This window comes from Melitaea cinxia, chromosome 15 (assembly GCF_905220565.1).
Source record: "Melitaea cinxia chromosome 15, ilMelCinx1.1, whole genome shotgun sequence".
In the NCBI taxonomy this organism is placed as follows: domain Eukaryota; kingdom Metazoa; phylum Arthropoda; class Insecta; order Lepidoptera; family Nymphalidae; genus Melitaea; species Melitaea cinxia.
In genome coordinates this window covers 4,265,539-4,288,585 of record NC_059408.1, presented here as the reverse complement: position 1 = coordinate 4,288,585, position 23,047 = coordinate 4,265,539, and the positions used below count along the sequence as shown (strand labels likewise).

General features: G+C 30.3%; 3 protein-coding genes across 3 annotated transcripts in view; 2 read left to right on the top strand and 1 right to left on the bottom strand.

The window, feature by feature from the left end:
* The first annotated feature begins 1,345 nt into the window (after positions 1-1,345).
* LOC123660535 (diphosphomevalonate decarboxylase) lies at positions 1,346-2,674 on the top strand. Its single transcript, XM_045595592.1, has one exon. It carries the CDS (start codon positions 1,346-1,348, stop codon positions 2,498-2,500), a length of 1,155 nt encoding a protein of 384 aa, XP_045451548.1. The 3' UTR covers positions 2,501-2,674.
* Positions 2,675-5,167: 2,493 nt separating this feature from the next.
* LOC123660720 (guanine nucleotide-binding protein subunit beta-like protein) lies at positions 5,168-7,351 on the bottom strand. Its single transcript, XM_045595767.1, has 5 exons — positions 7,171-7,351; positions 6,673-6,881; positions 5,970-6,176; positions 5,636-5,887; positions 5,168-5,553 (listed from the first exon to the last, which is right to left on the bottom strand). The coding sequence occupies exons 1-5, from the start codon at positions 7,277-7,279 to the stop codon at positions 5,371-5,373; spliced, it is 960 nt and encodes a 319-aa protein (XP_045451723.1). The 5' UTR covers positions 7,280-7,351; the 3' UTR covers positions 5,168-5,370.
* Positions 7,352-14,980: 7,629 nt separating this feature from the next.
* Positions 14,981-23,047, top strand: part of LOC123660422 (serine/threonine-protein phosphatase 2A catalytic subunit beta isoform) — a 28,556-nt gene continuing 20,489 nt past the window's right edge. Inside the window, exon 1 of the mRNA XM_045595508.1 lies at positions 14,981-15,087. Within this exon, the coding sequence (XP_045451464.1) occupies positions 14,986-15,087 (102 nt within the window). The 5' untranslated portion in view covers positions 14,981-14,985. The remainder of the gene's footprint in view (positions 15,088-23,047) is intronic.

Here is a 23,047-nt window from a genome sequence, read left to right as displayed (position 1 = left end):
GCCGCTTTAACCGTGCCACAAAACGAAAATGGCAGCGTTGATGTTTCACACAAAAAAAATGCTTGTTATTATCTGACAACACTATTGTCCCCCTCTCATGGTCAAAATTATTTTGTTTAGTAATAATTCGTTTATTTTGTAATATTTGTGTGTTTATTATTCATATTTATTTTAAAAAAATCGTGAAATTTTCTTATGATGTTGCAAGATAAAAATCATAGGTAATTTTTCTCATAAACAACTTATTTAATAAATCAACTAAAATTTAACATTACTGTAGTAAATAGGATCCAGTTTGATACTAGATAATAAAGGAAAGATTTATGTATTTTACTCAAATATTGATTTGATATATTTAATATAAACCGGGTCATCAATTTTCATGACGGTGTCCCTAGTAGTTACAACTTATTTGTCTTATAGTTAATAGTTAATATATATCATATATCCCATTAATTTATATTATTTAAAATGCTGCAATGTAGGCTTTTAAACTGACTGAAATGAAAAATTAATATATTTACGTTACATCGTTTGATATTTCATTAAATAAAGTCGAAAAACTCTCTGCACCTCCATGTGTATGAAAATTATCTTGATTTCAACGTGCATGTGACTAAAGTGTTGTCGATTTGTAAGGCAACCCAGCATTATCTCTTTGTGACTTCAAAGTTCAAACCAATATGAATCTATTATTCCTTTGCTATTATTCGACAATCTCGGAAACATATCGCTTTTGTTATTGTAATCGTCTCTTTCTGTGCGACGTTTGCAGTTCCCTTTAGATCCATATTAATCACTATACTTTTCAGAAAAAAAATGTATAGAAAGTAGACATTGATTATATATATGAGATAATATCGTAAAACTGAATATAGTTTTACTTTTTCGTCGTAAAATTTTAACTAAATATGTTTTAATGATAGGAAATAAACGTACATTGTAACATTTTGTCCTAATAATAAGTTGTTTACGTTCGTTAATTACCATAACAATATACTTAAAGTACAATATCATTTTAGATGCTGATAACATACTTTATTCTGTCGATACAAACTTGAACTTTTATGAGTACCTACATCGTTTACTTACAACATTTGAACAACCATGATTCATGAATATTAATTTTTTTACTCTTTTGTTGCATAAATCTATAATTATGAATAACAGACAGTTCACAGTCATAGCTCATTGCTCATTGTCACTTGTCATTTGTCATTGTCATTAATAGGTGGCACTTGTGCGATGTGCGGTAACTAGCATTATTTTTGAATTTGAATAGCTTGAATGATTATAAACAAATAATCTAGATTTTTAAAGTGTACAATTATTTCTTACTTTCAATATGAGTGATATTGTTACCGTAATAGCTCCCGTTAATATAGCAGTGATTAAATATTGGGGAAAACGTGATGAGAAATTAATTTTACCGTTAAATGATTCCGTTAGTGGCACTTTAGATACGAGTGTTATGTGTGCCAAGACTTCTGTTTGCGCCCGACCTGATATCTCAGAAAATGAAATATGGCTTAATGGAGTCCAGGCGACATTTTCCAATCAACGTTTACACAATTGTTTGAACGAAATAAAAGCAATTGCAAGAAGTCAAAAAAGTGTCACTGATGACTTTCTAACATGGAATGTACGTATTTGCTCCGTAAATAATTTCCCTACTGCTGCAGGCTTAGCATCTTCAGCAGCTGGGTATGCTTGTTTAGTGGCTGCTTTAGCTAAATTATATAAAATTCAGACTGATATCAGCAAAATTGCCCGAATGGGTTCTGGAAGTGCTTGTAGAAGCGTCTACGGAGGCTTTGTAAGATGGCACGCTGGTGTGAATCCAGATGGAAGTGATTCAATAGCATCCCAAGTAGCTAATTCTTCACATTGGAAGGAAATGAGAGTTCTAATACTTGTCGTGGCAGATACAAAGAAGCTTATAAGTTCATCTAAAGGAATGACTTGTTCGGTGGAAACATCAGATCTTCTCAAATACAGGGTTGAATATTCTGTACCAAAAAGAGTCGAAGACATCTGTGAAGCTATAAGAGAGAAAAACTTTGCTAAATTTGCTGAGATAACAATGAAAGATAGCAACCAATTCCACGCCGTTTGCCTTGATACATATCCTCCATGTGTTTACATGACCGATGTTTCTCATAAAATTGTTGAAATAGTTCATAAATATAACGAAATTAGTGGAGATTTGAAAGTAGCCTATACTTTCGATGCAGGACCTAATGCATGTTTATATTTGTTAGAAAAAGATGTGCCAGAAGTACTTTCTCTAATAAAACACATGTTCCCTACATCTAGTAATGAATTCGTCAAAGGCTTAAAGGCTCCTGAAACAAATATGACAGATGTTCTTAAGGACTTTCCAATGAACCCACTCCAAAAGGACTTAATGAAATATGTAATTTATACCAAAGTTGGTGATGGACCTAAAGTAATAAGCAATGAGTCTCATCTCTTAGATGCACAGGGTAAATTGGTTTAAAAATGTTATAACCATATACAATATATTTATTTCTTAAGCTCTATTTTAAACATTGCACAAATAATATAATATAAGGTATTCTATTATTAAGAATAATGGTTGAATCAAAATGAATTTTTTGTAATATCTATATTTATTAACATTAAGCAATACCTGTAAACTTTGAATTATAATAATATTTTGATACAAATATATTAAAATAATTCACAGTTAAACTTGCTTAAAATATCATTTACTCTGATTTGTGTCTAAAAATGTTATTTTACATTATGTAACTAATAAATCAACAAATATATTTTATTAAATATTAGAACCTAATATTTATTTTGATGCCTCCTATCCATAAACTTGATATATAAAATGTATAAAATCAATGTAGGTACATATTTTTAATAAAACTGTTATAGTGTAATATAATTCTACTAAAACAAAACTATTTTAGTATAAAAAGTAAGTTCTAACTTTATGTGTAAGTCATAGATTTGTCTTTTTTTAGTAATATTACACTATCTATGCAAGATTGCTAGTGTAGACTGGATGAGGTTTGGAGAAAATGGGGATGTCCAGCACAAACTTGGGGTAGCCTATGTCCAGCAATGGACTGCAATAGGCTAAACTGATTGAGTTATTTTATTTATTCACATTATTTAAATTTTTCATTAAATTGTATTACTAAAAGTTTAATTTTATGTCATATTATTTATTATACATCAAATGTTTTAATAAGGCTGATTTAAATTGTAAATGCGTAATATAATAATAATAATAATTTATTTATTCACTACTTTTAACAAAACAATTTATAGGACTAAGTATTCACATTTCAAACAAAAACATATACAGGTTAACGTTAGCAGCCGTAATAGTATATACATATTGAGTATGTTTCTAGCAATTTTAAGTACAATAGATGATGATGATGATAAACGGGCCATTTTGCGTGAAGGCATTTTTCATTCCCATGTAAAAAATGTCTTCTAAGAAAAGACAGTAATAAGAATTTTTTTTTAGGATAAAGAATTGTTGCATTTATATTTTTATAATAGAATTGCACAAATAACAGATGTAACAAATTGTTAATACCAGCCAGTATATCTGTGAAGAAGGTTGTCTTGAATTACTTTGGTTAATTCAAGTAGTGTCCAGAAATAAAAATCTTATTACCTGTTATTATAGACATTTAATTTATCGTTATTTAAAAAATATTAAACATGAATATGCTTTAGACTTACTGAGGTATTATATATGTTATTATATTGTTATATATTTTTTGCATCTACTAAAATAAAGGTTGTGGTTTGTTACTTTTATGACAGGTCATTAACCCTAGAAGCCTAATTTATTTTCAAAGTACCTTCCTACATATGAGGATTAAACATACATAATATGTAAATTATTCTATTTCAACTGATAATAATACTCAGTTTTATTCACGAAAAGTACTTATCATTCTTAATTTTAAAATAAAAGAAAAAATTTAAATAATTAAATTAAGATTTTTTACAACATGAATGTACATAGATTTTTTTTTATTTTTTATGTCACTAGGTCGGCAAACAAGCGTACGGCTCACCTAATGGTAAGCGATTACCGCAGCTTATAAACACCTGCAACACCAAAAGCATCGCAAGCGCGTTGCCGACCCAATCCTCAATCCCCCCCAGGAGCTCTGGTCACCTTACTCACCAACAGGAACACAATACTGTTTGAAAACAGTATTATTTTGCTGTGATCTTCTGTAAGGTCGAGGTACTACCCCAGTCGGGCTGCTCCATATTTTGAGCAGGAAATTCCTGCTGTGCCCTACCTCAGTTGGGGGCCCAATTAATGTGTTCGCCACACGAAAGGCTGACCCGCCAATTAATAATTCAAAACCATAGGTTTCTATAATTTAGTTTTACTAGCACATCACTAGCCCACGTAAAATTACGGGTTCGGCGCTGTGTCAGGTTTATAAAAGCACCTCATTTGACTACCTATGTACTTACTGCATTTCGATTTAATTTTTATATATCAGAATGATGTGCCTTTGTCTTAAAGTTGGACTGTTGTAAATTATAAATAAGGTCAAATTTCTACATATTTTCTCATGTAGCGAAGAATTGGACATCGAAAATACGAGTGTGCTTAAGACCACACTATTGAAGTAACTACTTTAGGTCCATGTAACTTATATCTCCCACTCAACTTCCGTTCGTCTCGTCCGATCACAATTTTCGTAACGCTCTCGTCACGTATCACCAGCTTATGTACTCCCCAAGTCAAGCGCGCGTAAAGAAGTTTTACTTCTAAAATTGAACGGGATATTACGGTGACGGCTGGGAAAGGGTTAAGATGTTAAATTTAGGATGTGTTAAATAAACTGCATTACAATATTGTGCAATAATTAATCGTAGGTTGAGGTAAACATTTTAGTGAATGTTTAGGATTTGTATACTCAAATCATGTGGGGAATATGTATGCTGGAACTATTTATAGAATCCCTTCTTAATTATAGTGCATATTTCATATCATATACCTATTGCAACAGTAAGTTTTGTTTATCATGTTTACTGCCAGTTTAATATGTAGTAGACAAGGTGTTGCATCAGTTGAATTAACTGATTGATCTTACATAACATATGGATAAAGATAAGTTAAGGATAAAAAACGAAATAAAGATTAAAATAGCACCTTAATAAATACTTTATTTCAATAAAATATATACAAAAAGACTGCAGATACACATTACTGCATTTTAGAGTACCTTATAAGTAGCTGTACATGGAGATCATAATAAAAAAACGTTTGAAGTCAGTCAATTCCATTTATTTTTATACTTTTTATTACTTAGGACAAAAATAAATGAAACCATAGTCAATTTAAATATCTTATCTAGCAGAGACTGAAACCTGCCAGACTCTGATAACATTGTCGGAGTAGCCAGCGAAGAGAGTCTGACCATCAGTAGACCACGCCAGGGAGAGGCACTGTGGAGGATCAGTTTTCGTGGACTGAGTCTGGTTAATAATTTCAGGCTTAAGTTCTTCAACCATTTCCTTGCTTTCCAGATCCTATAAAAAAAGAAATATTGTTAAAAGCTTAAGTCTTATATGTGAAAAAGTAACTCGAGTGTGACTGAAACTTATAGCTTACCCAAATCTTAATAGAGGGCCCAAATGCAGCACAGAGCCAGTATCTGTTGGGCGAGAAGCACAAAGATGTGATAATGTCATTGTGGTCCAGGGTGTGAAGGTGCTTGCCATCATTGAGGTCCCAAAGCATAGCCTTCATGTCCTTGCCTCCAGACGCACAGAGAGAACCATCAGGGGAGACAGTCACTGTGTTTAAGTATCCAGAGTGACCCAAGTGGTTGATCTTCAACTTGCAGTTGGTCAAGTGCCATACCTACAACATAAGACAAAGTTATGTATTGGTTTTATGGGTTTTTTCAAAGTAAAAATTAGTAAGTATAAAATGATTAAAATACCTTAACAGTACGGTCCCAACCAGCAGAAACAATAATTGGATTAGCGTGGTTTGGTGAGAAACGCACGCATGAAACCCAGTCGGTGTGGCCATCGTCTTGAATAGTGTACTTGCACTCAGCAAGAGTGTTCCATAGTTTAATGGTCTTGTCCCGAGAGCCAGATACAATCTGACGATTGTCAACTGAGAATGCCACGGACAGGACATCCTATGTAACATTTAAATTTATATTAGTATATTGTAAAGTATTACCTAAATAGTTAATTTTCTATACAATAATATAAATATTAATGAAAAATACTTTTTGAGTAATATTTATTTCTATAGAAAAATAAGTAACAAAAAAAAAACTAAATTAATAATAAGAAGCAAAAAAGTATCTAGTAAAAATCAAATGTGTAATAAAATCAAATCGATATTGCTCAATAATAATACTATTAACTGAACCATTGAATATTTATACTAGATTGAGCAACATACAGGAATTCGACATGCACTACTTACTGAAACCAGCCATATCTCATGATTCGGCACCTAATCTTCTGCCTCGCAAAGGCACATACACACTTTGACCTTGCACAGGCACTATCTTCTGCCTCGCAAAGACGCTTAGACTATAATCTTCTGCCTCGCAAAGGCACAAAACTATAATCTTCTGCCGCGCATCGGCACTAACCCTACTAAAATAAACAGTTCTGTCACACCTTAGTATGGTCTTCAAAACGCCTGGTAGTTTTTCCGGCTGCGAGATCCCAGAGACGAAGAGTTTTGTCCCAGGAACCAGACAGGGCGTAGTTTCCATCACTGGACAGGACAACATCAGAGATGAAGTGAGAGTGTCCATATAGACGCTTCTGTGGCACACCGTAGTTAGTTTCGTCACGAGTCAATTTCCATACAATAAGAGTTTTGTCTGAAATTAACAGCAAATAGTTAGACTGTGTCTAATTAAATCTAACAAGCACTGATTATGTGATATTATCAGACCCATATCCGCTTGCCGCTCAGGTATCGCGTGGCAAAATGTTTATCATCATATTATACAAATATTTACAATATTCTTACAAAAATACTGTTAACTAAACAACAAAAATAAAATTTCACGAAAAATTAAAGCACGTCGATTGATGGTAATGGATTAAATGCCGAAGTAAGGTTATGTTGCAACATGAATATCTATTTTTAATAAATATAAATTTTACCTCGGGAAGATGACAAAATCATGTCCGGATATTTAGGATTGGTAGCAATTTGGGTAACCCATCCATTGTGACCACTGAGGGTGCCCCGGAGTTTTAAGGTCTCAGTCATTTTTAACTGGGTAGTCAGAAACCCCCTTCACGACACACGAAGCTGACGCAAAAGAAGGACGTCGACCGGTCAATGAAGGATATTGAGTTGAACGAATATGTGAATGGAAAATGTAACTATTTGGAACAGATAATATTTGATCGAAAATTGGAGACTGAGATTTTATCATTCATTCGCTTGGCTCAACATTCACCAACATAAGGCTCAACCTCAACCGGCTAAAGTCTGAATAAAGCATTACAGAAATTTTTATTTTTCTCAATATGAAATATTGTATCATTTTACATGTTTAAACTTAAAATAACCAAAGTTAGACATCCTTCGAAATCGTGGATATAAAATACGAAAGGGCTATATTTTATTATTCATAAATACAAAATAAATTATTGTTTCATGACGAAAAATTTTTGAATGTAGAAAAAAAAACTTTACAACAAACTTAATCAATTAGTTGTAAATTGTGTTATATTTACCGCGTTTTTAGGGAAAGGTAATAAATTTTGCTTGAAAAACAAAACTAAAGAAATTCACCAACCTTGTTGTTGTGTTGTTGTATATTGTTACTCGTACAAAATAACAATAAATATAATAAACATAAATAAAAAAGGAAAATATAGCATCTTTATTTAACACAAAATCAACATTATATTCACAGTAAATTGCCACATTACATTATTACTGAACTACTATAAAACAATTTAAAACGATATTGTCCATTATTTTTCTTTATTGGATCTAACCTTATGAAGAACTACATATATTCCACTAGGCTGATCAGAAATAGATTTTTCTTTATTGAGAGGTTTGACGTTGTTATGGTGTAAGATCCGAGCCTAAGTCGATCTTCACATCACATCATCTTTTTTGACGCAAAATATGCACTGAAAATTTCACAAGTCCTTCCTACAAATGTACGAATTATTGAACAATATTATTGAACAATTATAAATTTATTTCACGAAAAAATTTTCATCTGAAGAAAACTACGTAGCTTTGCTCTTACCTCTCCCCCCCCGTTACGTAGCTCAGACGCTCCCTGGATGTTGCAATTTTCAATTAAATATATATGTGTGGTTACTGCTGTAAGAATATAGCCACCCCCCTCTCTTTCCGTGGGTGTCGTAAGAGGTGACTAAAAGGGATAACACAGTTCCACAATTACCTTGAAACTTAAAAAGCCGACCGAAGGTGGGATAAACATCCAACTGCTGGCTTTGAGATACACAGGCCAAAAACGGGCAGCAGCGTCTTCGGTGCGACAAAGCCCGCTCTGCGGTCACCAACCCGCCTGCCCAGCGTGGAGACTATGGGCGACACACATGAGTTCACGCCATTTTTGGCACGAAATTGCGGAGGCCTACATCCGGCAGTGGACTGTATGAGGCTGAAGTGATTGTGATTGAAATTAATTATAAAGTTTGTTTCATTCCATTATCAGTCGGTGCAGATCGACTTAGGTTCGGATCTTTTACTCATTGATAATGTTTCTTCTAAACCACGGATGGAATCGGGTTGATAAAAAAAATGTTTATTATTATTTTCGACAAATATATAAGGTATATAATTCGATATATATATAAGGTATATAAATATATCTATTCTTACATGTAGCTAATTAAAGCTTTTAAGACAGTTGAACTTTACTCCACGGGCTTAAATCTTACATCTCTCTTCTTACTTTAATGGTCTTATGGTGTGTGTAACGATAGTAGGTTGCGGCAGTAATTTAATAGTATCTTATATTGGAGACATATCAGTATCAGACAACAGTACTGTTCGAACTAGTTGATAAGCTAGAATAATTTTGATGGTTCGAAAAATTTCGTCAGTTTGAACCAGCGCTTGGAACGTTACGAATTCAGTAAAGTTAATTTATCATAATAAAGATACCTCTATTATTTAATCTCTTGGAATAAGTTCTTTTAATTGCCAACATAATTCAAACACTATAATTTATTGATGAAGAAATTACATGTATATGTATTTTTTCTCATTAGGGGTCATCCAGTCAAATACGTTTGCTAATTAAAGAGGAGGGATGGGGATCTTTGCTAAGCACGATGCAACCACATTTGAATCTGAAATTATACACATCTTGTGTTCACACAATTATGATTATTTGTGGTAAAGATGTCAATCTTCTTCGTGTCGTCCTCTTTTTAAATATAGCCGCTGATGCTGTAAATGATTTGAATATCAAGTCACCAATTTCTAATAAAGAATCACGTTAGCCACACAGATCTAATATTATTTTTTTGCCAAATTCATATAATGTATCAACTGAGCTATTGTGAAAAAAAGTTCGTGCGTACAAAGTACATATGTCAGAAGTGAAACTTCTTTGAAAAACTAATTTTTAAGTCTCGTTATATTTATACAAATCTAAAGCTTTATATTTCCGTTCCAGCGCCATCGACAAAAACATTGCCGTTTCATCAAAACTTTGCCGTTTTATCCGTAAAAATTTTACCCACATGCGTCTGAAAAATTTCAATTCAAAAAATTGTTCAATTCTGTAGCTATCATTTTTTCTAGATCTGGCTTTTTCTTTAATAGACAGATGATGCTTTTTTCCTTTTTAAAAATAGCGCTTGTTGGATTGTAGCCTACAAATGCATGTGCAATAAGTAAAAATGACTTTAGATCTCGGTTATTCTTTGTTGAATGTAGTGTATTTCCACTTCTTCCAGGACTTCTTTTGATACATGATTTAAGAATTTGAAGAAAAGGAAATTAATAACATTAGTAAGTCGATATCATTTCCAACTATCGTAACGGATTGATTTTCAGATTTCGCTTTTAATTCAATTGCTATATTAATTTTTATTATCGTATATAATTTTTATCATATTATATGTTAGGAAACAAAGGTCAAATTAACGCCGCTGTACATCACTGGTATCACAGTGTGCTGTCACGTGGTGCGGTGGTGAAGCTTCATTTATATTTTGTAATTGGTTATATTGATTGACGTTCTTCATTGTAATTGGTTATATTAATTGACGTTTCATTGTAACTGGTCATATTGAGTGACGTTTCTTTGTAATTGGTTATATTTTAAAACATAAATGCATGACATGTGATAGAAAAAGAGACAGAAGACTATTCGGTCTTCGTTAGCACACCAAGCGATCGTCATGCCTCTGGCGGCTGTAAGCCATTAAGCCTTCTTCTATTGGCGAAATCATCTGTGCTCATTTAGCTCTATTGAAAGACCTACCCCACCCCAGCCCGCAAAATAATGATATTTGTAATAAAAAAAATACTAATTGATAGATTTTGAATTGCTCAATTCAACTACGTTGTCCTTTTAAATTGCTCACCTCAAATTATATAATTAAAAATCAAAATTAAAAAAAAAAAACAAATATTTTCAAACTCCTATATCTTTCGATGTATACAATATTTTAAATTGCTCAAAGTGTTAAAAAACTGCTCAAGTTGCATTTATAATTGCTCAAGTATAGTTTGGAACAGATCCACTTCCCTTAATTTTTAAATAAATATAAATAGTTTGCACAAATAAAATATTGATATTTGTAAAAAAAAAAAATACTAATCGATACATTTTCAATAGCTCAATTCGACTACGTTGTCCTTTTAAATTGCTCACCTCAAATTATTTAATTATAAATTAAAAAAGTCGTTGAAAAATATTCTTTTATCAATATTTTCAAACTCGTATATCTTTTGATGTATACAATATTTTAAATTGCTCAACGTGTTAAAACCCTGCTGAAGTTGCATTCATAATTGCTCAAGTACAGATTTGAACAGCTCCACTTTCCTTAATTTTTAAATAAATATATAAAGTTGGAACAAATTTAACGTTTATATCGATAAAGTGAGCGCTGCAGATGCGCATAGACAATGATAGGAAGCCAAAAAAATTGCGGATATTCGTAATTAAAAGATGCTAATCGTTCGATTTTCAATAGCTCAATTCAACTACGTTGGCCTTTTAAATTGCTCACCTCAAATTATATAATTAAAAATCAAAATTTAAAAAAAAAAACAAATATTTTCAAACTCCTATATCTTTCGATGTATACAATATTTTAAATTGCTCAAAGTGTTAAAAAACTGCTCAAGTTGCATTTATAATTGCTCAAGTATAGTTTGGAACAGATCCACTTCCCTTAATTTTTAAATAAATATAAATAGTTTGCACAAATAAAATATTGATATTTGTAAAAAAAAAAAATACTAATCGATACATTTTCAATAGCTCAATTCGACTACGTTGTCCTTTTAAATTGCTCACCTCAAATTATTTAATTATAAATTAAAAAAGTCGTTGAAAAATATTCCTTTATCAATATTTTCAAACTCCTATATCTTTTGATGTATACAATATTTTAAATTGCTCAAAGTGTTAAAGAACTGCTCAAGTTGCATTTATAATTGCTCAAGTACAGATTTGAACAGTTCCACTTTCCTTAATTTTTAAATAAATATATAAAGTTGGAACAAATTTAACGTTTATATCGATAAAGTGAGCGCTGCAGATGCGCATAGACAATGATGGGAAGCCAAAAAAATTGCGGATATTCGTAATTAAAAGATGCTAATCGTTCGATTTTCAATAGCTCAATTCAACTACGTTGGCCTTTTAAATTGCTCACTTCAAATTATTTAATTAAAAATCAAAAAAGTCGTTGAAAAAAATTCATTTATCAATATTTTCAAACTCCTATATCTTTTGATGTATACAATATTTTAAATTGCTCAAAGTGTTAAAGAACTGCTCAAGTTGCATTTATAATTGCTCAAGTTCAGTTTGGAACAGCCCCACTTTTTTGGCAGGCAGATTTCATACTTTCCTCGTATAATTAAAATACATTGTTAAAGTAACATTACTTTCCACTGTTATCCTCAATTGCCGGTTGCTTCTATTAAATAGTTTAAGGTGAGCAATTTAAAAGGCCAACGTAGTTGAATTGAGCTATTGAAAATCTATCGATTAGTATCTTTTTTATTACGAATATCCGCAATTTTTTTGCTTCGCATCATTGTCTATGCGTACGCGCAGCGTACACCTGTCTTATGATATGAACGTTAAATTTGCTCAAACTATTTATATTTATTTAAAAATTAAGTAAAGTGGGGCTGTTCCAAACTGTACTTGAGCAATTATAAATGCAACTTGAGCAGTTCTTTAACACTTTGAGCAATTTAAAATATTGTATACATCAAAAGATATAGGAGTTTGAAAATATTGATAAATGAATTTTTTTCAACGACTTTTTTGATTTTTAATTAAATAATTTGAAGTGAGCAATTTAAAAGGCCAACGTAGTTGAATTGAGCTATTGAAAATCGAACGATTAGCATCTTTTAATTACGAATATTCGCAATTTTTTTGGCTTCCCATCATTGTCTATGCGCATTTGCAGCGCTCACTTTATCGATATAAACGTTAAATTAGTTCCAACTTTATATATTTATTTAAAAATTAAGGAAAGCGGAGCTGTTCAAAACTGTATTTGAGCAATTATAAATGCAACTTCAGCAGGGTTTTAACACGTTGAGCAATTTAAAATATTGTATACATCAAAAGATATAGGAGTTTGAAAATATTGATAAATGAATTTTTTTCAACGACTTTTTTGATTTTTAATTAAATAATTTGAAGTGAGCAATTTAAAAGGCCAACATAGTTGAATTGAGCTATTGAAAATCGAACGATTAGCATCTTTTTATTACGAATATCCGCAATTTTTTTGGCTTCCCATCATTGTCTATGCGCATCTGCAGCGCTCACTTTATCGATATAAACGTTAAATTTGTTCCAACTTTATATATTTATTTAAAAATTAAGGAAAGTGGAGCTGTTCAAATCTGTACTTGAGCAATTATAAATGCAACTTCAGCAGGGTTTTAACACGTTGAGCAATTTAAAATATTGTATACATCAAAAGATATACGAGTTTGAAAATATTGATAAAAGAATATTTTTCAACGACTTTTTTAATTTATAATTAAATAATTTGAGGTGAGCAATTTAAAAGGACAACGTAGTCGAATTGAGCTATTGAAAATGTATCGATTAGTATTTTTTTTTTTTACAAATATCAATATTTTATTTGTGCAAACTATTTATATTTATTTAAAAATTAAGGGAAGTGGATCTGTTCCAAACTATACTTGAGCAATTATAAATGCAACTTGAGCAGTTTTTTAACACTTTGAGCAATTTAAAATATTGTATACATCGAAAGATATAGGAGTTTGAAAATATTTGTTTTTTTTTTTAATTTTGATTTATAATTATATAATTTGAGGTGAGCAATTTAAAAGGACAACGTAGTTGAATTGAGCAATTCAAAATCTATCAATTAGTATTTTTTTTATTACAAATATCATTATTTTGCGGGCTGGGGTGGGGTAGGTTATTGAAAGCCATTATCCTAAAGATGAAGAAGAAGAAACCATTAAGCCGATGTACCCCCACCACTGTAATCCACTTATCTCTCTAATATCTATGATTTTTTACTTAAAAACTTCCCGAACTGGGCTAATTTTTCCCGGAGAAAAAAGTCATAGAACCTATTTTTTTATAAAATTTGAAACTACAAATATTAATTAGAACTTTAGTGTCTAACTTTTACCGTTTTCGAGGTTGCACAATCGAAAACCTTTACAAAATGTTTTTGTAGCATTAAAACTACATTATATCAAAAATGCACAGTTGAGTGTCAAAATTGTGATTTAAAAATTTATTTGACTGGACTAGAATAAAGAATTACTGTTATGAAAATATTTAAAAGCAAATGCTAGCTGTCACATTGACAAATTGACATTCAAAATTTTAAATCAAAAGATTAGCCTAGTTTTCATAGCTAGTTTTTTTTCTGACAGTTACACTAAAATAAAGTATTAATGATAAAACTATTATTTCTGCGAAGCTAGTATTTTTGGGTTATAGAAAAAAAATTGTTTGTCCACATTCCGTACGAAATGGATTTTATATTAGATAAATCCCAGCTTGTGGTTAAATCTATACCGAATGCCCAATTAAAAGTAAGCGTGAATGATCTACATATTTTTTTATTTTTTTTAAATTCTATTGTAGTACTTATTCATCAAACAACTTATTTTGATGAACGCATTAATTACATTAATTGCAATTACTTTGTTTTACATTGAAAAAAATAATTTTTTACATGGTTTATACTATAGGTAAGAGGAAAAAAAAATATGCAAACAAAAAGAAACAATTAGTACATAGAAAAAAATCCGTTGTGTTTAAATTATGTATTAACTAATTAATCGTACATTTTTGAGTGTTGCTATTTTATCAAAGTACTTACATGAGCAATCGTTGGAAAAGTGAACTTAAAAATTATTAACTTTGTGTTATATGTTGTAGTATTTAGTTTACAGTGTAGAAATATTATTACTTTCAAAATATAGGTTCTGTTAATTTATTTTTGCTAGCTTCAAATTTTCGAATTAGTGAATGCATCAATATTTGGCATCATCTTGTGGTGCCATTGTATTCCGCTTGGGGGACACCGTCGTTCTTTTGAACCAAATTGACGTCACGCAAGTGGTACCTACGCCATTTTGTAAGTGTCTGCCATAGTCAGTATTTCTGGACACAGTGAAAAATACAAAATTCGCATGGTTTTGTGTACATTTAATAGATAAATATATCTTAAAACGAAGTTAACGACTAGTGCGTTAATTCACAGACACAAAGTATGGAGGACAAGGCGTCATTAAAAGAATTGGATCAATGGATAGAACAGCTAAACGAATGCAAGCAATTGACAGAAAACCAAGTGAAAACGTTATGCGATAAGGTAATAAAGCTTTAATTTTACTAATCGCCTTATTAGATATGTACTCTTCAGATTTTGTTTATGTAGTTAATCATAATTTACTTTGGTATCCACATATATATCATACCTATCTGGAATGATTCATGTATATACATAGGTAAGAACGCGATTGTGTATGTAATGTGTGGAAACTGATCATCCATCTATTCACTAACATATAGGTGATTGTTTTCTTATTTATATTGGATACTATCACCTGTTTATTGCGGTAGAATTTGTTGTTTATATCACCACACCCAGGTATCTACAAATTACATTTCACGTCGGTCAAATAGCCTAATTGAATAGGATATTTATAGACGAGGTACGGAAATGATGGATACGATTATAAATTTATAAAATAAATTATAAATGATATTTAGACCAAAGAAAATTGTAAAGCAATTCAGTGTAAAACAAAATACTAGATAGATAGATGCTTACTGTATTTGTAAAACTGTTGTGTGCTAAGTTGTTATACAGAACAACTTGACATATTTTCAAAGCACAAAATGATAATGTATGTCTAGCATGATTTACTTTCAAAATAATTTAGATTATCTCATATGAATCAGAGCAAAATGTTTATTCTAAGAATGTCAAGTACAAACAACTGTATACTTGAGTTTTTGGTGTGAATTTTATTATGCTTATAAATAGGTTTCATTGGTAATAAAATAGGTTTTGCTTTTAATAGTCATAATGTTAAAAACTAGAGACAGAAATTAATCCCAAACTATTAAGTCTGTTTTGATTTTGTTTATTAAAATATATACGTTTGGATTTAGTAAAATGTATAAAAAATAAACAAATACCAACATAAACTGAGATGTATCAAAATTTGGTGTTTTAAACTATGAAATCTTAACGAAAGAACATAAATATATAGTAGAGATACGAATTAAACGAACTTCACCCCTTTGCTTAATGGATGAAAGTGATTTTGTATTTATTTTAGTATATTAGAAAAATAATCTCGTGAGGGTTGCCGGATAAATCCAGGTCAGGCTGTTTTTAGTTATAAATTTAAAAAAAATATACATTTTTTCTTAAACATGCACCTTTTAGGTTAAAGAATATATTTAATACCTATTGACAGTATGATAAAATAAAAATAAAATAAAATAAAAAGCCTTTTATTTCTGTTTTTTGTACAAAAATTGATTACAAAAATTGATAAAAATAAAAAAATTTGCTATTGGAAAAAAAAATTATAACAATTATCTAGTAATAAAAAGTATTTGTCTGTACACCAGAACCCTCTATGAGGTGAAGGCCTCTTTCAGAGATTGCCATTGATTTCTATCTTGAGCCTCCCATACCCAGTTAGGCCCTGCTATCTCCACGACGTCATGACATATGACATCTGCCCAGCGTGCTAGTGGCCGACCTCTCCTCCTTTTACCCTCTGGACCTTTCCATGTGGTTGTCCATTGACAGTATGAAACCTGTAGAAAATGCAAATGTGGTGTTGTCAATTATTTTCCTGGCATTACTACTGTAATAACCCACTGCTGGCCATAGGCCTCTTTTCCCATGTAGAAGAATAAGAGCTTAATCAATCACACTGCTCCTATGCGGATTGACGGATATAAGGAGATATTAACAGTTGGAGGTATAAACAGGTATATTGTATTGTATTGTTGTGGGCTCGGTTTTCTGCATTTAGACACAGAGGTGACCGTTATGCAGGTATATTAATAAATAATGTTCTAATTACTTTCACCCGCATGTTTAATAAATAAATCTTACATCGAAATGATCAGTTTCATTGCAAATACGATGATATAGGCTTGCCTGTTAAAAGTCTGCTTTGAATGACAGTTGCCAAATATAGCCTGGCTAGGAATTTTCCAGCTAACTTTTTCACATTTTATTTTTAACAGACTAAAGATAATCACTTAATTTTTATCCATTAAGCAGATGGGTGAAGATTACATTTAGTTCGTATTTAAGACTAATAGTTTATTTATAATTTTAAGTATATTTTTAATAATATATTATTAATCTCTGTATTCATCTAATAAGATAAACAAGATAAATTGAATTTATGTTGTATGCATATTGAATTGATGATAATCAATGTATTAGTACGTGAAGCCATGTCTTTGTACCCCTTTTTACAAATATTGCATGGGTGGAGGAATATGAAATTTTGCACACCTATAGTCTATATAGAGAAGGAGTGCAGAATGCTAATATTTTTTAAAATTATTATTAAAAAACACATTAAATCAATAAAAAAAAAAAAAAAAAACTATTACACACTCTACCATGTATTTGACATACACACACATATATACTCTTTTGTTTATTATTATACAAGTAGTCTCTGCCAACAGAACCTTAATAATGTTCAAACTTATAATTTAAATTAATTATGGTCGAATTTTGACAACGAAGAAAAAAAAGTTCTATTATTTTTGCTAGAAGTAGTATATTTACTATATTTATTATATACTTTTATGAAGCTTTCCAAGAATTGAATATGTTTAAGATAGCAATTTATAATAAATAAAAAAGAAAAAAATATATATATGAAAACTCAAACATATTAATCTTTTTTATTAGATTAAAGGAATTTATTATTTTGATAAAAGAGGTATCCTTCTATTTCCATCAAGGTCGTATTTGTTTATCAAAGACTTTCCTATTGGAGTGGAAATCTAAACAAACAAACTTTGTTTATATTTCTAATTTGTTTAGTTATTAATGGCTTTATCTGTGGTATAAGATAAAATGATTATAGGTTTTAATTTAATTAATACAAAAACCGCTCTGGTGTAATGGTGCGTGTGCCGTGTCGGTGGAGCCTAAACGCCGACGGTTGCGGTTCGATTCCCGCTCGGAGTAGATATTCGTGTTTATACAAATATTTATTTCTGGTCTGGATGTTAGTTCTTGTGGGTCTCCCCACTGTGCCTCAGAGAGCACCTTAAGCTGTCCGCCGCGGTTGCTATAATGACCTGATACACCTGATAGTGATCGTTACTCATAGTATATATCCGCCAACCCACATTGAAACAGTGTGGTGGATTAAGCTTTGATGCTTCTACATATGGAAGCAGGCCTATGCCTAGCAGTGAAATTGGGGCTTTATTATGAAATAAATAATCAAAAATTACTTTATAAATTCTTTTATGTATGTTACATCAGAACTTTTGACCGGGTAGACAAATTTCGAAAAATTTTGTTTTAATCGAAAAGTGGTGTGTGCCAATTGGTCCCATTTAAATTTATTTGAGATCTAACAACTACTTTTCGAGTTATATCTAATAATGCGTTTTTACTTGACGCTTTTTTCGTCGACCTACGTTGTATTATACCGCATAACTTTCTACTGGATGTACCGATTTTGATAATTCTTTTTTTGTTGGAAAGGGGATATCCCTAGTTTGGTACCGTGATAAGAAAACCAGGATCTGATGATGGGACCCCAGAGAAATCGAGGGAAACTCTTGAAAATCCACAATAACTTTTTACTGGGTGTACCGATTTTAATAATTTTTAATTTTATCGAAAGCAGATGTTTATCATGTGGTCACATATAAATTTTATCGAGATCTGATAACTACTTTTTGAGTAATCTTTGATAACGCGTAGTTGCTTGACTATTTTTTCGTCGATCTACGTTGTATTACTTGTCGATGTAATTGAAGTCGGTTTTTTTTTCGTTTGCGAGCAAACACAATTATAATATGCAAATTGGAATAGTAAGATGAATTTTATGAAATTAATTATACAATCGTAATTAAAGATTATTATTTTGTCTTAATGATTATAGCAGATTTTTCATTAAATAACTGAGGAGGTTTGTAATACTAATTGAAGAGTATATGTTAGTCGGGGATAGGCTACTCAGTAAATTTTCTTATTAATTGATATTTTTTGTAATTAATATACTAAAGATAAAAATGCAAGACTTTTCATACTTGGTTTTCTATTGTTAATGTATATATGGAGTCTATTTTAAAGTATATAATGCTAGTACACACAAAGTTCTGTCCCAATTCATACTATTGAGAGTAAAAGAATAAAAAGGATTAATAAACAAAGTAATTAATGAATACAAAGTAGAAACAATTTTTTTTTGTGCCAAGCTTAATAAATAACACACCAAGTATTTTTCTAAAGTATTTTTTTATTTATGTACATTAGAAATGGCTCATACAGATGCTTTCATATGTATAGATTTTATTGTGAGTAATTGATGTTTCCTTTTTCAATAGTTGAATCGTTACAATGACATCATTCTCTACCTCAACTGATGTTTGTTTAGAAAATATACAAAACTTTTATTTAAGAAAGATAAACTATTTTCATCCCACAGTTACTTTAAGATCAGTAATTTTTATGAAGATTAAAATAATTTTAGTGCTTCTGATTTTGAATTCATAGTCGATAAGATTTTTTTTCGATAGTTGATTGATGAATTATAATTTTCACTCTTTGAAGAAGAAAAGCTAAAAAGAAACAGATCAGTTATTTTTTATTTATACATTATCACCTCACTGCATTTTATAATCGTCACCTTTCTAGTATTCATAATCAGTAAATAATTTCAATTCAAAAGCGAATAGATTTTTTTTTTTTTATGGCAGAAACAGAACAACTGTCGTTTTAGTTTGATAATTACGGCTTTGGTGTGTCTTGTCTTTCGTACTTTATCGTTTAGATGTAAAACCATGAAGTGTAGTTAGTTTGTAATCTATATATTAATACGAGAAGCAAAAACTTTGTACCCCTTTTTACGAAAATTGCGCGGACGGAGGAGTATGAACTTTCGCACACTTATAGTTTATATATGCTATTTTTTTTAATTATGCATAAAAATACATTAAAACAATAATAAAAATTAAAAAAAAAAAAAAAAAAAAAAACAACACTACCATGTATTTGACACACTGTACTCTTTTTTTATTATTATAGAAGTTATAGTCTTTGACAAAAGAATCTTAATAATTTTAAAACTTTTAATTTAAATTACATATAGTCGAATTTCGACCAATAGTCTTTATTATTACTTATCATATTTTTTTTTTTACAAAAAAAGCAAGCATTCAAGGATTATTTTTTCTAACTATGAATTGTGTTAGCTTTAAATAATACCAACTTCATAATAAAAGACAATTTTAAACAATCTAATTGATTTAAATTTTTAATATATTTTTTTTTTATTTCATCCTAAAACTGGTTCTATAATTATGTGCTTGTATCAACAGTTAAAGTTATTCTAATTAAAAACGTAGAATGCGTGATTATATTTTACGTGTCTATTAATTATAACCATTATTTAAATTAAGTTTTTTTTTATATTTTCTAACATTAATATGCGTAAATGTATGTATACTAATGAAATGAGTAATCCTTAATCATAGAGACACACAGACACACACAAACACGCGATACAGTTCTTCTTAACAGTCTAAATATTTATACTAATACAATTTTTAAAAGTTGGTTCGTTTGTTTTAAAAAGTGTTTGCCTTAGAAAGCTCGTTTATTAGATGGGATAACAAAGGGAACAGTATGAAGAGGAATGGTAACTAAACATTGTTTCTGGTGAACCATTCAGGTCATCTTGCTAAATACCTGATTGTTAAGAAGATATAAACTGTAGTCCTTTTAGAAGCTGGCATTTGTGGCATTATTTTTGCCATTAGAGATTCTCAATTTTTTATTATAGTGAATAAGTGTTTTTGTTTTTACGACTGTGTTATATTCATTGATCATCTAAGATTAAAAAATTTAAAAATGTACTTTTGAGTTAATGCTACTAAGTAAAAAACCCAAATTTAATGTTGTAAATATAATAATACTTGTTTCCAAAAAATCAGTATAGTGAAGTAAAACTATATCTATACAATCACATAGACAATGTCACCGAAGATAAGGCAAAGACAAGGCTTGTCATATAAACACAATGAAGAAAGTAAAACGCATACACACATACATATAAACCTACGTACGCACATATACACACAACGAATGTTGAAAGTATAAGTAATTTTTCGACACTTGTGTTATTAAGGTTAGAAATAATGTCATTACTATTTTTATTACCACTGCAACAGTTTCGGGTCAGAAAAATCAATACATATAACACTAGCTCGACGTCGCCGTACTTCGTATGATATAATGTGTTTATACATTGTAATACAATTATAAATCGCAAAATCAAATGAATGTGTAACATAATCGTGAATTTAACTATTGTTGTTGTTTTTTTTTTATTTTTATCGTTGGGTAGATCTAGCTAATAATAAAAAAAGTTCTGTTTTGATTCCAAACTACTGGCACATTTTAATAAAAGTTACAATATGTTTTAGTAGGAGTCCAACTAAAAAAATTATGTATTGTGTTTTTCAAATTTTAACGCAAATGTACATTAATATTCAGCCAATGTTACAGAGCTTGCTTAAAAACAAATTCATTTCATAGTTTTGTTCAAATTCCATTAGAATGGTCTGTATGCATAGTCACGTTCCTTGTGTTTACGACGCTCGGAAGGAAATAAATTTTTCTAATAAAATGCATAAACGTGTAAAAAGTTAATAGGTTTTCTATAGAATTTATCGAATAAAAATTTTAAAATAGAGTGAAGTTTAAATAGCTTATCAAGGAATTTAAATATATTATTTTTAAATAGAAATTTGCATAAATTATACATTATGATCGAGGACAATCTATATTCAAAACATTTTACTGAGAAAAATTAACCAAGATATAGATATATATAAATGAAATTAGTAATTAACGAAAAGTTTAAATACGGCAGCAGAGATACCCTTCAACCAGATACCGAGTATTGCCCGGGGTGCTTTATCAATTAGGATTTCCATTAACTTGACAGAATATTCCTACTGGATTTCAAGTGGCAAGCTCGTATTGATCGTTTGCCATAGCAATGAGATTATGGACACTAGATGTACTTTGCGGAACCACTTGTGTTATTATATTAGGCACTATTTTGTACACAACCTTTTTGATACACGGTTTTTTTTTTTAATCGGATTAGTACCAACCAATATTTCGGCGTTGACCAAATATTACTGTAAATATGAAATTATTTTTTGATGTGTACCACATATTTAGAACTCAAATTGAAATGAATACTTATAAATATAGTATAACTGTTTATCTTATCGCTTAGATATATTTTTCAGAAAACTATAGGACAGAAATTTTGTTAGTTGGAAGATGGTAGGTGCTGTAAAATAGCAATGAATGAACTGCACAAATATGTATACAGGAAGCTGTCTTAGAAGTAATTGTAGGTATAAATTGTGATGGATAGTTTGATTAGCTCTTTTGAGTTACAGCATGATTATTTATAGCCTATAAACTGACAATTGAAATCTTACCGAATTTTCAAGACGGTCTGATGCCTCTATCGTATTTTATTAAACGAGTGAATGTATTTTTAAGTATTATACTGTACAAAAGTATATATATCCAAATTTGTCGAAGTTTTGATTGGCCTTTCTATATTAGAATTACGTTTTCCTAATGTTTCGTAAGCACTGAAATTCTCATGGCCGTACTCGTGCTTCTATGCCTTTTCTTTTATTTAATAAATTGCAGATCGTGAACTTTGCACATTCGTAGCTCGAAACATCGCACTTTGTATCTTCAATTAATTGATTAAGATTTAACATGAATTGTTTATTGCATCAATAAATCTCTAGGAAAGTAAAATGCATATTTAACTTCCTATAAAACATTTTCTAAACTTGTTTAATGCATGTAACGTATTACCTAATAAGTTGTACTTATCATAGCACCCTGTTCCAGTTTTGGTTATAAGCCTTTAATTTCTCTTCACACCCAGCAATTTTGTATTATGTGTCTAATACATATTGCTTTGAAATATGTTTTTATTTAACGTAACTAGATATTGTACAAATTATTTTGCTATCGAATTTAATTCAATATGATATAT

Excerpts from the sequence above, each read along its gene's own strand:
- LOC123660535 (XM_045595592.1), top strand. The coding sequence starts at position 1,346 with ATGAGTGATATTGTTACCGTAATAGCTCCCGTTAATATAGCAGTGATT.
- LOC123660720 (XM_045595767.1), bottom strand. The coding sequence starts at position 7,279 with ATGACTGAGACCTTAAAACTCCGGGGCACCCTCAGTGGTCACAATGGA. Across the intron at positions 5,888-5,969 it reads GTTGGGACCGTACTGTTAAG|GTATGGCACTTGACCAACTG; the intron begins GTATTTTAATCA and ends CTTATGTTGTAG. Across the intron at positions 5,554-5,635 it reads GGCCCTCTATTAAGATTTGG|GATCTGGAAAGCAAGGAAAT; the intron begins GTAAGCTATAAG and ends CTTTTTTTATAG.